This window comes from Onychostruthus taczanowskii, unplaced genomic scaffold, assembly GCF_017590055.1.
Source record: "Onychostruthus taczanowskii isolate IOZ18803 unplaced genomic scaffold, ASM1759005v1 scaffold17, whole genome shotgun sequence".
Classification (NCBI taxonomy): Eukaryota; Metazoa; Chordata; class Aves; order Passeriformes; family Passeridae; genus Onychostruthus; species Onychostruthus taczanowskii.
The window spans coordinates 234,317-248,729 of NW_024498906.1; the positions used below are offsets into that span (position 1 = coordinate 234,317).

Genomic DNA, 14,413 nt, shown 5'->3' on the forward strand with positions numbered 1-14,413 from the left:
GTAACTTCTGATGAGAGTGGGCTGTATGGAGAGAGGAATGCAAGTTTTAAAGGTCAAGGAAGAAGAGAAAAATGTCCAAAGCAGAAAAAAAAAAAAAAACAAAAAAACCCCAGATGTGTGTGTTGGCAGTAAGAGGTGTGGCTGGTGAAACAGACTATTGTGTTCTTGACAGTGTGTGTTTCAAAAATCTTCCTGCCAGGTTCCACTTTAGAAAAACTTTGAAGGATTGGCTAACACATCAACCAAGATCAAATGGTGACTGCTGGAGTGTTGGCAAAGGGCGTACTTGTTGTGATGAGACATCACAAGTACTGAGCTGCTCAGCTACAAATGAGCATTTTCAGGCACAGAAAAATGCACAATTTGCACAAACTATTCACAGTGTTTTCTTTTGCTTGTCAGGACAAAATCTGTCCTGTTCAAGTTCACGTGGAAGCCAGCTGTTCTTCCATAAGCTAGGCTGAAGATATTTTACCATGAGAGTCATATAGTTAAACATGGCAATAGTTAGGAATGGCCCTACATCCTCTCCACATGGCTGGCACCATTTCCTCAGAGCAGTACCTTGTACCTGGCTGGAGATACAGGAAAAGGCCAGTGACATTGCAGGACTCTCCAGGCGATGTACCTTGCTGTCAGGGGGTCATTCACTCTCTGCTCTGCAGAGCCTTCTCAAGAGAACTTGCTTAATTTTTTTGAGCTACTACAGGTATTTGCCACTTTAAGTTGGGCTACAAGATTCAGTTGCTGAAATAGTCTTGCCCTCCTGCATAACCATATGTTTTGAAATGAGAAAATACTATGACAATCTCTGTCCCTAAAAGAAAAAATTCTTCTCCATAAAATTCTAGACTTAAACACATGTGTAAATTATTCACCTGCCAATAGCTGTATCTAACAACTATTCAGCATTCCACACATTGAGATGGCAGGAACAGATCCTCAATTTGGATTAGAAGAATGAAGAGTTTGCATGTTTTGTGCAAGTGAGAAGGAGGCACAGACAGATATGTGGTGTAAAGATGATAAAGTAGTTTAAAAACAGATTTTAAAAAGAGGTAACAATATTTGGTTAACAAGAATGGAAGTGGCGAGCTAGTAATTTTATTTTTGGCTTTACAGACTGTAAATTGAACTATTTTTTAGTAAAACTGTTATGTAAGATTATTACATTTGGATTTTTTCCCCCTGAATTAATAGTAAAGAGGCATATAATTAATAGTAAAGAAGCATATAAAAATTAAACCACATTGACTTCCCAAATGTTTTGCATTCAGGAACACATGTAACAACGCTGGCCTGACATTGCTAATGGTACAGGACGGAAACAAACAGGAGGTAGTCTGATTTCTCCTGGGCCAGGCCATGTCTATGCACCAAAGCTGCTGTGAAGAGAACTTGTTGACTCCTCTGTGGGTCACAGATATTTACAAGGATCACCTTGTAAATATCTGTTGATTAGCTTATTCCTTGAAATTCCCTGAAAGAACTGCTGGGAGGAAAGGCTGAAAAAACCAGTATGAGACACACAAACAAGTTCCTGGCTGGTCTCCCACCTCGGTGGTGATCTGCCTGACTTTTGAGGTGTTGCTGCACCCGTAAAGAGAACATTTACAGTGCCACTGCTGACAAAGAAGTAATAAAGAGTAATCTCGTCTCCATGAGCAAGGGGCTCTTTGCCCTTCACATTAAAGCAAAGACTGGGGAGAGAACACGGTGAGATGCTTCTCCCTCCAACCGGCACGGCTAATCGATTGGGACTCACTGCAGGCTATCGAATGATGCCATTTCTCTTCTGTGGTGCCCACGTGGCACGTTCAGCAGCAGGTGGTACTTTTAAAACGCCACTGGCGAGGGATGCCCCGTCCCTGGCACCGTTCAAGGCCACGCTGGATGGGGTACTGAGCAGCCCGGTCCAGCGGGAGGTGTCCCTGCCCCTGGCAGGGAGGTGGGAACGAGACGTTCTTTAAGGTCCCTTCCAATCCAAGCCATTCCGCGATCCTACGATCTGAGGAGAAGCCGGCGTGCTGCTGAGCGCCGCGAGCGCGTCCCGCAGCGGGGCAGGAGCGGGAGGCCCGGCAGCGCGGGCAGGCAGCCGGAGGGGCCGCGAGGGCAGAGGCGGGGCCGGCGGCAGCGGCCGGAGCACTGCGGAGCCGGCGCGGCGCTCACCGGGCGGGGACTGCACCTTCGCCGCCGCAGCGCGGCACCCCCCCGCTCCCCGGGGGCGCGGCACCCGCTGCCCGCCCGAGCGGCTGTGCCTGCGCCGCCCCGCCATGGAGCAGGGGCCGGCTGGGGGGTCCGGTCCCGGTGCTGCTGCCGCCGCCGCTGCCGGTACTGGGGGTCTGCTGCTGCCCCTGAGCGAGACCGAGCAGCAGCGCTACTCCGAGCTCTTCTCGCGGTGCTGCCCGCCCCCAGAGGCGGCCGCAGGGGGGAGCAGCGTGGGCGAGCTGTTCCGGGCCTCGCAGCTGCCCCCGGACACGCTGCACCAGGTGGGTCCGGGGCTGTCCGGTCCGGCTCCCCCCGGAGCTGCGGGGCGCGGGCGTTTTGAGGGGTGCGGGACGGGACCTGCTCCCGCAGCCCTTCGGGAGAGGGGCTGGCGCTGCCTCCGCTGGAAGTTGGGGGCTGCGGGCGGGCCGGTGCCCCTGCGCTGCCCGCGGGGCCGGGACGGGGCACAGCCCTGTCGGCGGCGGGGCAGAGCGGAGCGGGGCCGGTCCCGCCCGCAGCGGCGGTGCTGGGGCTGCTCCGTGCTCGCTTGCCTCCTCCAGACAGGCGCTGGCAGTGCCGGCTCCGCGGTTCTGGGGTTCTGAGGGGCCGCCGAGCCCCTCTGTGCCGGGCACTGCGCGGCTCTCCCTGTCAGGTCGGTAGTGCCGTCGTCTTTCTCAAAAGGGCCCCGAAAGTCATAAAAGCAGTTGTATGAAAGGACGTGACATGTGCTAAATTCCTGGTTTACCACTGAGGGTTTTTTTTCCTAAATTTGGTTTCAGTGGGAAAAAAAAATACGCGGGTGAAATGATGTTGCGGTGTTTTATGTCAGTTTTTGGTGCGAAGTGCGAGGGTCTCCCCCGTCAGAGCAGCAGAGCCCCAGAAGTGGTCCCCCCACAGAAGCAGGGGCTGTGAGGCGGAGCCCTGCTGCTTTTTGAGGAAAAGCTTGTCCGGGGTGGGAGAAGGCTTGTGCCAGCCAGTTTCCAGGAACAGGGAGGAACCGGACTTGGGTCTTCTCCACCTGCGGATTAGTAATTTAACTAACGCTTTGTAGTTGCCTAATACTTCCTGAACAGAGATAGGGTATTCCTGATATTTATTTATTTATTAATTTAACTTTTATTTCCAGAAATTTTGTTCTTCAGTAGCTTTTACTGATCAAGCAGGAGAAAGTTGTGATGAAATGGAGGTCATGTACCTAGGCACTGCCCAGAGGTAGTGAGCTCTACTGCTGTCCTGATGGCTGGCAGATCATCTCTTAATGGGTTATATAAATTCGTATTGCACAGGGGATTCTGAATGAAAATTGTGGTGTTTCAAGGATATTTTTCTTCCTATTTGTGCTCTTTACCAGATCAGTTAAACAAAAATCTTACCGAGTGCTGTATTACTACCTTGTGTGGAGCCACACTGTGACCTTGGTCTTGCAGGTGAATGGAGTAGTGAAAGTAGAGATTTTCCATAGATACAGCACTAGGAGTGTTCTTCCGCTTTCCTCTTTTTGCAAAGAGGAAGAACAGAACATTTAAATTCAAATAAAAAGGCTTATCTAAATAGCCACTTAATTTTTCAAAGAAGTATGGAAAAACCCTCATATTTTAGCTATGTAGTTCTTACCCTATCATTTACGTGAAATTTATCATTATGTTATTATCATAGTTTGTTTTCAGGGTTGTTTTGGTACTAATGTGTTATTTAAACCTGGAAATGGTGAGGTATTGATTTTGGTTTTGTTTTTGGATTTGTTTGTTGGTTGGTTTTGACATTCTGGGTTTTTTTTAAACTATTTTTGATTATTTCCAGGTACATTTATGCTGTGGTGAGAGCATTACTGGCAAAGAAGCCTGTAATTGGCTTCAGGAATATTGAGATAATAAGGCCTGTGGGATCTGGGTCTGTTTCACTTTTTCCTTCCTTCCCTCCCCCTCTTGTTTATAGGGCACTAATCACAGTGGCATTCTGCTCTACTGCTGGTGTGCCTGTCCTCAGAACCCACTGCTGTCAGGTATTCTTACATGTTCTGAGACTTCAGGAAAAATGAATTAATGCAATAAGGTAAAAAAAAATCGCAAATGGGGATGTTTTGATAGGGAAAATCCCACAATGTTATTTGAGATGTTTTTCTGATGTTTTATCTTATTATATTCCAAAAATGCAATTTAATATTTTCACATTAAAAAATCCTACCATTCTAACAGGGGAGCAATACACAGAGATTCCTGGTATACATTTTCTGCTAGTACAGGGAACACCTGTTTTAGACCAAGACAGCTCATTTGCGTTAAGATAGCATGCTTTCTTTGAAATAATTTTTGAGTATCAGCATTTTCTGGGGGTTTTTAATGCTTTTTAAAATCCCCATCTGTCACTTTTAGTGCTTTGTATACAGGCAGCATCCCTACTGACCGACTGAGAAATGGTCATGCTGAGTTTATTCATGTCAGAAATGGGGAGATTTGGTTTGGAAACCAACTCTGGATTTCTACTAAGTGAAGCCAGCACAGTCCAGAAGGTACTAAACACAGTTCTCTGGCCTTGCCTGGGCTGTAGCAAGAGACAGTTATGGATGGTTTTGTAAGCAATGTGCAATTTGCAGCTTTTTATTCTCAAGGCATTCATTGAGGAGTGGTTTTACAAATCAGGATGCTTCCAGAACTGACATTTAGTGCTGTGGCAGTCTCAAACCTGTGCTGTTGTCTTCAGTTGTACTCGTGTAATAAGTGGGATAAATCTTTGAAAAAGAAGGAGCTTTTCCTTATACTCTTTGATTGAAATTTATTACTCATCAGGATGATGCTCATGAGCATCACAGGAAATCTCTCTCTACTTCCTTACCTGTAATGGCAGGGTTTGCTGTTAAGCAAAAATCAGTGGGTGCATCCTGGGATATCAGTTCCTAGGGGAAAAGCAGTGGTGTGTGCTCTCAGACAGCAAACAGGCAAGGGTTTGGTTTAAAGTTTAATTGGCTTAATCCAAGAAGTTACGTGGATGAAATAGGCCAGGTAACAGAGAGCAGGTAGGGAATGCCAGAGCATGTGGCAGAAGAGGAAATGCTGGAATAAATGGAAAAAATCCAAGAGCAGCCGGGTCAGTCGGAGCAGATGGCGTGCACCCGAGAGTCCTGGGTCTTGCTAAGAATGAAGTGATTGAACACAGATTCATTACACCCAGGCTCATTAAAACCAGCAATTCTGCTGGGCAGTAGGGTTCAGCAGAGCTTGTACTGATTTTGCTTTACTTACAGACAGGATCGAACAATGAACTCAGCAAGAGTTATTTCAGTTCTGGAAAAAAGGTTGCAGTTAGCACTAAAATCAAAAACGTCAGACACTTCGTAGGACAGAGAAGGGCGTGACAGGGACAGAACAGCATGGGTTTTGTGGACTGTATAATCATACCTCCCCAGTGTACTGAAAGTCTTTGGCTAGACATATTGTTTGGCTGAAGACAGAGCCATTAAGATTGTATTTAGACTTGAACAAAACCTATGGCAGATCTTTTACCAGCGGCATTTAAAGTAACTCTGCAAAATGCCTGTAATTATTTGCCTGAAAGGTCTGTCCTGGTTTGTTTTTATTTTTTACAATATTTATGTTGAAGGAGAAAGAGCAGACTGGTCATGCACCAGGCACTTATGCAGACTGTCAGAATTAGAAGAAATTCAACAGCATCTGCTGGATTTATATGTATATGTACGTATTGATGAGGTTGAAAATGCTGTTCTCTATGCTTTAGGCTCCTAACAAAAGGGAAAATAACTGAATTTGTGCAAAGAAGAAAAAATTGAAAAAAAGTAAATGTTTTGGACTCATTGGACCCACAAAAAATCGGTGATCTCGCAGCGTGCTTTGTTATATAGCTCAATATCAGTAACCCTTCTAACAAGGGGAAACAGCAGGCAGAGGTGTGGGAGGAAGGGAGGGAGGCAGGAGGCACCACTGTTGGTCATCAGTGGATGACTAAAACAGGTTTATGTGGCCATGTGGGCAGACTCTCTGGGGATTTGGGCCTATTCCTTGCAAGATCTGTTGGATTATGCTCCCCAAGTGCACTGGGATGTCAGTATTCCACACTGACAGCTGTGCCGGGTGCTGACAGTATCTGGTTTGCCCTGTCTCATTTGGGGCAGTTGATTTGTGACCCTGTTTTGAAGCTGGCCACCAGCAAGCACATACAGCCTCTGCTGCTTGGGTCTGGGACCCCAGGTGTGCCTGTTGTGGGTGCCAAGTAACAATGGGCTGATGTCTGCAGGCATCTCAGATAAAATAATGCTTTACAGAGTCACTGCCCTCTGATCAGCAAAGGAGAGGTACCTTGTGCTAGTTTTGCTGTCTGTTGACATTACTATTGTCTCTGAATATTTTGTCTTAAGAAATTGAGGAGCAGAACTGGGCTCAAGATTTACACTAAAATGCGTATTTATTTTCATTAGTTTCCAGCTTATTTGATTAATTCTCACTTGGTTGTCTGACAGTATCTTTAATTCTCACTTTTATAAACCTGAATCTTGTTGGTGGACTTGGCACTATCAGTACAGAGATCCAATTTTGTTAAGAAAATGCATTCTTTCCTCTGCAAACGAACACACTGTGTTATTTTGAGCTCCAAGGATGACAAGTACTAATTGTGTGATGCTGGAGCTGTACAGGCACTGCATTTTTTAGCTGGGACTCTCCTTCCAGCTCTGTGAATAGGGAACACAGACAAACGGTCGTGCTTTTCATACACAGACTTCGTGAGTTAACTTGTGTTTATTGTGCCTTGTCTCTATAGTTACAACTCTACACTTTAACTGTATTATGTTCAAAAAGCAGAAGTGTGAATAGACTAAAAAAAGTGGTTAAGTTGATATTTCTTTGGAAAAATTCCAGCAAGGATTGGCTTTCTGAAATTTGTTTTTTCTTAATTTGCTAAGTATAAATTATTACCTGCATGATAGCTGGAGTGGAACTAATGGTCTGCTTCGAACAGGCAGAAAGGAAAAAGAACTGTGGCAGCTACAACGCGAGCTGTTTGGGTGAGGAAAGTCTGGACTCAATGTTACTTTAGAGAAATAAAGTTCGCTCTGTTGCAGCTGTTGACAGAACGTGGCATTATGTTTGTGCTGGCTGTGTGATTTTGCTGAGTGAGCAGTTGATCCATCAGAAAGTGGTGTTAGAGAGAAGTTGTATCTTACTGACGTCTTCGAGTCAGAAAGAAACAAAAGCGTGGTACATCATCATGTAAGCAGTGCAGCAAGAGGAGGAAGGGGAAACTGACGTTTCAGTGTCAGTATTCTGACCACAATCTCCTAAATTGTCATTGCCTTTCTAGAATCATAAGCAAACTTGTGTTTATGTAAGTAGGAAAATGAAAAACCCAGATGTAAAAGCTACAGTAGTATTGTTACTAAGAAAATTTCTAAATTGCAATGAAGTAAAAGGTAAAACTTCACTTGGGGCTATCTCGCTGATGCGTTCCGTTAAAAAATAGAAAATGGCAATCTTAATACATCTTGAAACTATTTTTTATGACATAAACTATCACTTCATAGTCGCTGCTTACGAGGTTAGTAGTTTTGAGTGCCTCAGTGTTGACATACACAGTAGATGATTTGTGGAAGCCATTCCTTCCAAGTGTGTTTCAAATCACACTGTAAAACAGACTCTTAGACCTGCTTGCCACAGGCATCCAGTGGGATGTTCAGAATTATTCTGGTCAGGGCCTGCAGTCTTCAGTAATTAACCCTCATAACAGCCAAGTGTCAATTAATTATTGAGTTTACCAAGAAAATAATGCTTTGCTGTGCCAGTGATTTCAAATAATACAAAAGACATGAGGGAAAAAGATCCACTGGGGTGAAAAAGAGTTAACTTTCTTCATGAGAGGTTGCTGCAGTATGAAGTGGGGACAATGAAGAATGGTTTTCATTTTTATGTTTTCAGTAAGTGCTTTTGTCATGGTAGTTACATAAGTGCAGTGGGGTTCACCAAACAGTTGAGTATAACCTCTTCTAGTCTTTTGTATATCTACAGCAATCTGCTGTCAGTATTCTGATGGTTATACACAGATTGATGGTGTTGCCACAGTCTGTTTTGCAAAGGAGATGCTGAACACAATTCACTTCAGCGGCTGAATCTGGCTCAAACACCCCCTGTGAAAGAGGGATGGTATAAAGTCTGAAAACATGAATTCAGCTGAGCTGAAAAACTTAGCCAAGATAGAGTAATGAAAGATGGAACAAGCATTTCTTGAGCAAGGAATCAGGATAAATGACCTATTTAAATTTAAAATGATATGATTGACAAATACATCTGATATAATATTTCTAAAGCAAGATTCTTTGATGTATTAACATCTAAACATACCAACAGTATAGTAAAATAAAACATTAATGAGCCATATGTGCTAGTTCAACTTTTGAGACAGTCAAACAGTTTAACAGCTGAGTTAGTAGATAATTAACTGGAAAAGGTTGCTGGAGTAGAAAATCAACTGTGGACAAATAGTAATCCCCTCTTCCTGAACAGAGGGAGTATTTTCTTTATCCATTGTATTCAGCAGCATTATTGGGTGACACTGCATAAAACTGAGAACTCTGTTGGGTATAACTTTTTTTTTGTTTATCGTTATTTTTTAAATTTTATTTTTATTTTAGATAGGATGATGAGGTGGAAGGTTGTGGTGGATTGAGATCCATTAGTTCTGTGATCTGGTAGGACATAGTGACCAGAAATAATCAACTAAATCATTAACTGCAAATTATATTTACTTCATTTATCAAAGTGTTTAAAAGGCAAAAAGTATTTATAAAGTTCCAAATCTTTGTATATATGAGAAACGTGTAGCTTTTGTTTTTTTAGCAGATGAGGACTATGTATTTTTAAATGAATCCCAGTTTTCATCTAAATTTAACTTTGCATATGTCATACATACATACAAAAGCAGGTGTGCCTCTTATTAACAATTATAATAGAGCAAATTTCTTATTATAATTAAGAATGAAATGAATTCTTATTATAAATTAATTAAATAATTAAATGAATTCTTATTAGAAAATAAGAATTAATATGTTTATTAGGTGATGTGGTTGCTCAAATATACTTTAAATTATTACTTTGTGGTAAGAGCAAAAATGTTATAGTAATTTTGTTTTTAAGCGTAAGAGTCTTGTTTTGATGACCAACTAACAAGACAGCTCTTTATCTAGATAATTGTGAAATTAGGGTCTTACCTCCTTGGACTTAAATAATGTTTTAAGTAGCTTATTTTTCCCAAAAATCTGCCCTGCAAACACTGAAGTTCAGACACCTGGTGCTGCCTGTTGTTTCAGACTGTTTGCAGAGGGGTGTTGAAGATGCTCCCCTCTACCCTGGGCACTCTCAGTCTGGAGCAGGCTGCTTGGAACCCCTCTGGGATTACACAGTGGCTGTCTGTTCGATTGTCTCCTGTGCCTCTTTGAGCCATGCAGACCTTTACATCCTGCACACATTGCTGAGCAGAGCGACAGGAGTGCCCCGTGTTCAGCGCTGTGAAGCCTGCAAAAAAAGGGGGGTCTTGAATAGCTTTTGGCAGCTTGACTACCAGAGTACATCTTCAGTGCTTTCTTCTGCTTTACATTTTATGTCTGTAGGATTTGTTTTCTGCCCCATCCAAACAATCTTCAAATACTGGTTCTAGTATTTTAGCCCTGCACCTGTGTAGTCCTCCAGTCTGAATATGCAGGACTGGTTTGGTCCCCTTCACTGTCTGGAAGTGGTGGGAGATGCTCCTTTGGGCCAAGCCATGATAAAATGCTGGATTTGGGCCTCATAATTCCCACTGGCTTGGTGGCGCTGAAAGTTTAGTGTCAGCTAATGGGAAACACTTGGCTGAGCTTGAATTCAGACTGTCTGAACATGGTCCATGGTGTCTGCTTGCTCACTCTGGTATGAGTCATGAAGGTGAATTCGACTTCCGATAGCAAGTGTCTGTAGCATTACTTTATTATTATGATTATAAATTTCAAGTGTTTTTTTGGCGTGAACCTTTCAAATGAATTTACCTTTTTTTTTTAATCCTTTCATTTTCTTCAAGTCTCTTTCCACACCAAGAAACATTAGATCAGCTTTGGCATAGGCAACATTTCACATTTCATGCATTATTTACTTCTGGCATAATTTACACAATGATGTCCTATGGAAGCCAAGATGATGGTATTTGGAACAAAACAATGTGTCTAATCATTTGCAAAACAGGGTGACTGCTGTGGGCTAACAAACGGAGTCAGAATTATTTTGTTGTGAACAGTAACAGCAGTGGAGCAGTAAAAGGTGAAGTACTTTGAGATCCCAAATGCCAAAAATAAGAATAAAAAGGGAGGGAGGCCAAAACTCAATTGTGTGATTCTGTATGTATTTAATTTTTTTTTTGCTTTCCCTCCTCTGAATAATTGCTGTCTTTATAAGAACATCTGTATATTTTAATAGCCATAGGCTGATTTTCCTTTACTGTGTACAGATAGAATTGCAAATACAAATTGCGGCAGAAAATGTGCCATAAATGCTGGCATACTGTGCATGGACACTGGAGACAGATTAGTCTTTGACTCTAGTGTTGCTGTTTTGAAATCCTGTGCTCTTCTGGTGAGTCGAGGACAAACCCTTGGTTTGGACACAAACAAGTAGATTCTCACTGACAGAAGGATGCATTTCCGCAATTAAGGTGCAAGCATGTTGGGTGAAATAGTGATAATTTTAGTGTTTTCTTTAGTTGTGTGGAAGAGAAAAAATTTAACCTGCTTTTCCAAAAGATGTGTTGATTCTAACTAGAAGTAAACGGGATATAAGATCAATGAAGGGCAGGAAGTGTATTCAGTATACACCACGTGCAATGGAATTAGCAACATGGGTACACCTTCAGTTAAGAAAACTTTAGACAACTCTTCAGTCTCATAAAAATAGTCCATAACTGTCAACTAAAGAAGGGTTTTAATAAATATTATTGATTAAGATAACTGCACAACAGTAGAAGATAATGTTTGTGTGTTTGCTGCATTGCCTTTAAAAGAACCTTCTGTAGTCGTAAGCACGAGGGAAGTGAACTCAGGAAACATGCCAAATATGATAAAACACAAGGATACAGGAAGCGTCACTGTTTTATTGGGGTAGCCAGTCCAAAAAAATCACATAACAGTAACTATGGAAGAAAGAAGCTCATTTGAAAAAAAATATATTGATGGAGTGGGAGATATGTCAGTAAGAGATTTGTTTGTATCAAAAATGCATCATGTGTCACAGAATTTCTGTTTACTTCTGTATTAGTTAAGTCTCATTTTGTCTGAAAGCAGAGAAAAACCCAGAGCTGCATTATTATAGAAAATGCCAGAATTTCTTCCTGTCTTCTAGGGCAAATTTAATGATGTTTGCAAGAGAAGTTGCTTTGGAAATGTTGAAAAAGTTGTATTTTGTTGAATTAAATCAAAACACTTTGTTTTGAACTGCCTGGATGTTGAAGCACTGTGGCACCTTGAACACCTGAATTTTGGGAAAGAGATTGTTCATGTTCATCATCTCCAGCTCCTTTCTGTTCCTTACACTAATTCTGCCCTTACAGATAGAAGCGGTGGTGGCCAGGCAGCCTGTTCAGAAGGGACACTGTGGTGCCACAGAGATGTCACCTGCTGAGGGAACCACAAAGGTGTGAAACATCAAAACAGCAGCTTCCATGGGACTGTATGGTACCTTTGTGTTAAGGTGACTTGGAAAGAACCTATTTCATTTCCTGGCAGAAATTTGAAAGGTTCATTGGAATCATAGTAGATTGGGTGTTTTTTTGTTTTTTGGTTTTGTTTTGTTTTGTTTGTTTTTTTGGGTTTTTTTTGGGTTTTTTTTTGTTTTCTTTTTCAGGAAGAGATCCAAGATGTTGCAGTATTTTTATTTAGTCTGGTTCAAGATGACTGGATTTGGTGGCTACCATCTAGCTGGGGAGGATTTCTCACATTTTTCATGTGGTGTTTGCCAGTTCCTGGATATTAACTCCAGTGGTTTTTGCAACTTTAAATGCTTTCTGCCCCTGCTTTCAGGATGAGGGAGACATCAGCTGTCGGATCTGCCCTGCAGAGTTGTCCATAACTCATTCTGATAAGCAAGAAACAAAGATTTAAACCTCTGAATAATGAGCTTTTTCTCTATTCTTGCTGAAGGTTGTGGAAGACCTAGACAGTTGTAGCTGCTAGAAGTGTTCTCCTATTCAGCTACATGGACGTGTCCCCTGCCTTCAGGCTGTCTCTTCTGTAAAATCTGACTTCAGTATTAATGGAAACAAATTTTCCTTTGGACCTAATATACAGTAATACCCTTTTTAAGAAGCATGAGAAGGAGAAACAAGCCTATTCCAAAGTAGGTAGTACATTTCATGGTGAGCTGATGTCTGAGTTACTGGCCAGGTTCCTTTCTGGGTTTGGTACCTGTGAAGTTCATGCTTCCCAGCAGCTTTTTGTGCTTCTGGTAGATGCAGGACATCCCTTATGGTGCTGGATGGAAGCATAAAGAATAGATAGGCTGAAACAAGTTTTCCCTTTTAAGAATGTATAAACAAAGACCTTACCTGAGTCTGAGGGAGATAAGTAGAAGCAGGACAGCAGTGAATGTCATTGCAAGCAGTGGATGTGAAGGGATTGGAGTCATCCTGGTGGCCAGTGTTTACTGGGGCTTCTCTGGTTTGGGAGGAGATCAGAAGGCAAAAATAAATAAAACCCAATTATTTGGTTAACGGCTGCTCTCGGTTGTTGAGTAATAAAAGGCAGGTCTGGGAAGCTGCTTGTTTCTGTTTTTTATTAGATGCTTTAGGTATCGTGGTGATGAGCAGGTTATAAATATAAATGTCTGTTGCAGATGGAAGATGAAACAGGATAGAACCCAGTAACCTTTTAAGAGAGATAACATAAGGTTTAAAACTCTGCTGAGATCTGAAACTTCCTACAGAGTCTTTGGATAATCTCTTGGAAAGCCTGGCAACAGCAAGAGAAGGATCAAACCCAAAACAAATAAACAACCCCTCAAAATTCCCCAAAACAACCCCAATTTTGAGCCAAAATCTTACCCAATTTTTAGGTTCAGTTTTTCAGGAGGTGCTGCCAAGGTTAGAAATGAAGAGAGCCTCAGCTTTCTCTTTTCTATTCCTGATATATGATGGAGATATACCCCTGTAACAAATTGGTATGCTCCGGGTTTTTCGCAATTGTATTGTACCCTGCTGCTACCCTCGCTTAATCATGGACTTCTTTTTAAAAACAGCACTATATTATCATTCTGGAGATACAGTATACCTCTAAAATAATGCAGCTATGAAGTCATGTCTGTCAAAACATATTTTGAGTGTTGTGAGAGGAAGGAACCAGGATGGGGAGCCTGGGGTTGATGATGTTACAGCACCTGCTCCCTCACAGCCTGACAGGTCCCAGGTTCACTGGCCAGAGAAAATGTTTCAGACAAAGAAAGAGCAGCTTTGGGCAGTACTGATGTCAGCAGGAAAATAATTCTTAGTGTTATTTACATCAAGTTATCAGTCCCTTATTTTCTTTCTCCCTCTCTCCTCCCCCTCCTCCACCCACAGCTGTATTATAGTAATTATATCTTTTATTTGATCTAATCTAAATCAGGACTGTCCTTGAGGAGTATATTCTCCAAAGGAGTATTTTTCCATAGGAAATACTCATTAGCTGTTTTTAGATTGCATTACTTACTATGCATATATTTGATTGCAGGGGAAGTGTGCAAAAGGTAGAGCTTTAGTTAAGTCTAGCAAGGCACTCTGTATTCAGTATAACTACTGAATTTAAGCCCTGCAACAAAAGAGATTATTCTGGAAATGGAATTAAGGGCTTCCGTTCAGGTACTGAAGGATGGACCTTAAAGTAAACATTTCTGAGTGAGGGAAACTTCCAGAAGGGCAAAAGTAAAAGAGAATTTGTGAATATTTTTTCTTTTCCTTTTTTTTTTTTTCTTACTACATAGTTTAAATTTTCTAGTTTAAATTATTTGGCAATATGTAAGCGCAAATGTTAATAGCCATCTAATTAATAGTTGAACACTGTAATACTTTTTTAGTCCTTCTCGTAAGTTGGTCAAGTTAAGTTTCAAAACATAGGTGTTTCACATTTTAATGAAAAGACGGAGGAGTGATGTGTCAGGAGCTGTGAAATGCGAAATACATCTAAGAAAGTGGATGAGTAGTACTATCTAGCTTTATG

The 14,413-nt window shown here is 41.9% G+C and overlaps 1 protein-coding gene across 4 annotated transcripts in view; it reads left to right on the top strand.

Moving 5' to 3' along the window:
• The first annotated feature begins 2,213 nt into the window (after window positions 1-2,213).
• The window catches only part of REPS2 (RALBP1 associated Eps domain containing 2), a 101,081-nt gene continuing 88,881 nt past the window's right edge, over window positions 2,214-14,413 (top strand). For all 4 annotated transcript variants that reach the window (XR_005952298.1, XM_041399911.1, XM_041399913.1 and 1 more), the window contains exon 1: window positions 2,214-2,489. Coding sequence is in view for 3 of the 4 variants with exons in the window: in XM_041399911.1 (XP_041255845.1) it covers window positions 2,274-2,489 (216 nt within the window). In the remaining variant the exon portion in view is untranslated. The remainder of the gene's footprint in view (window positions 2,490-14,413) is intronic.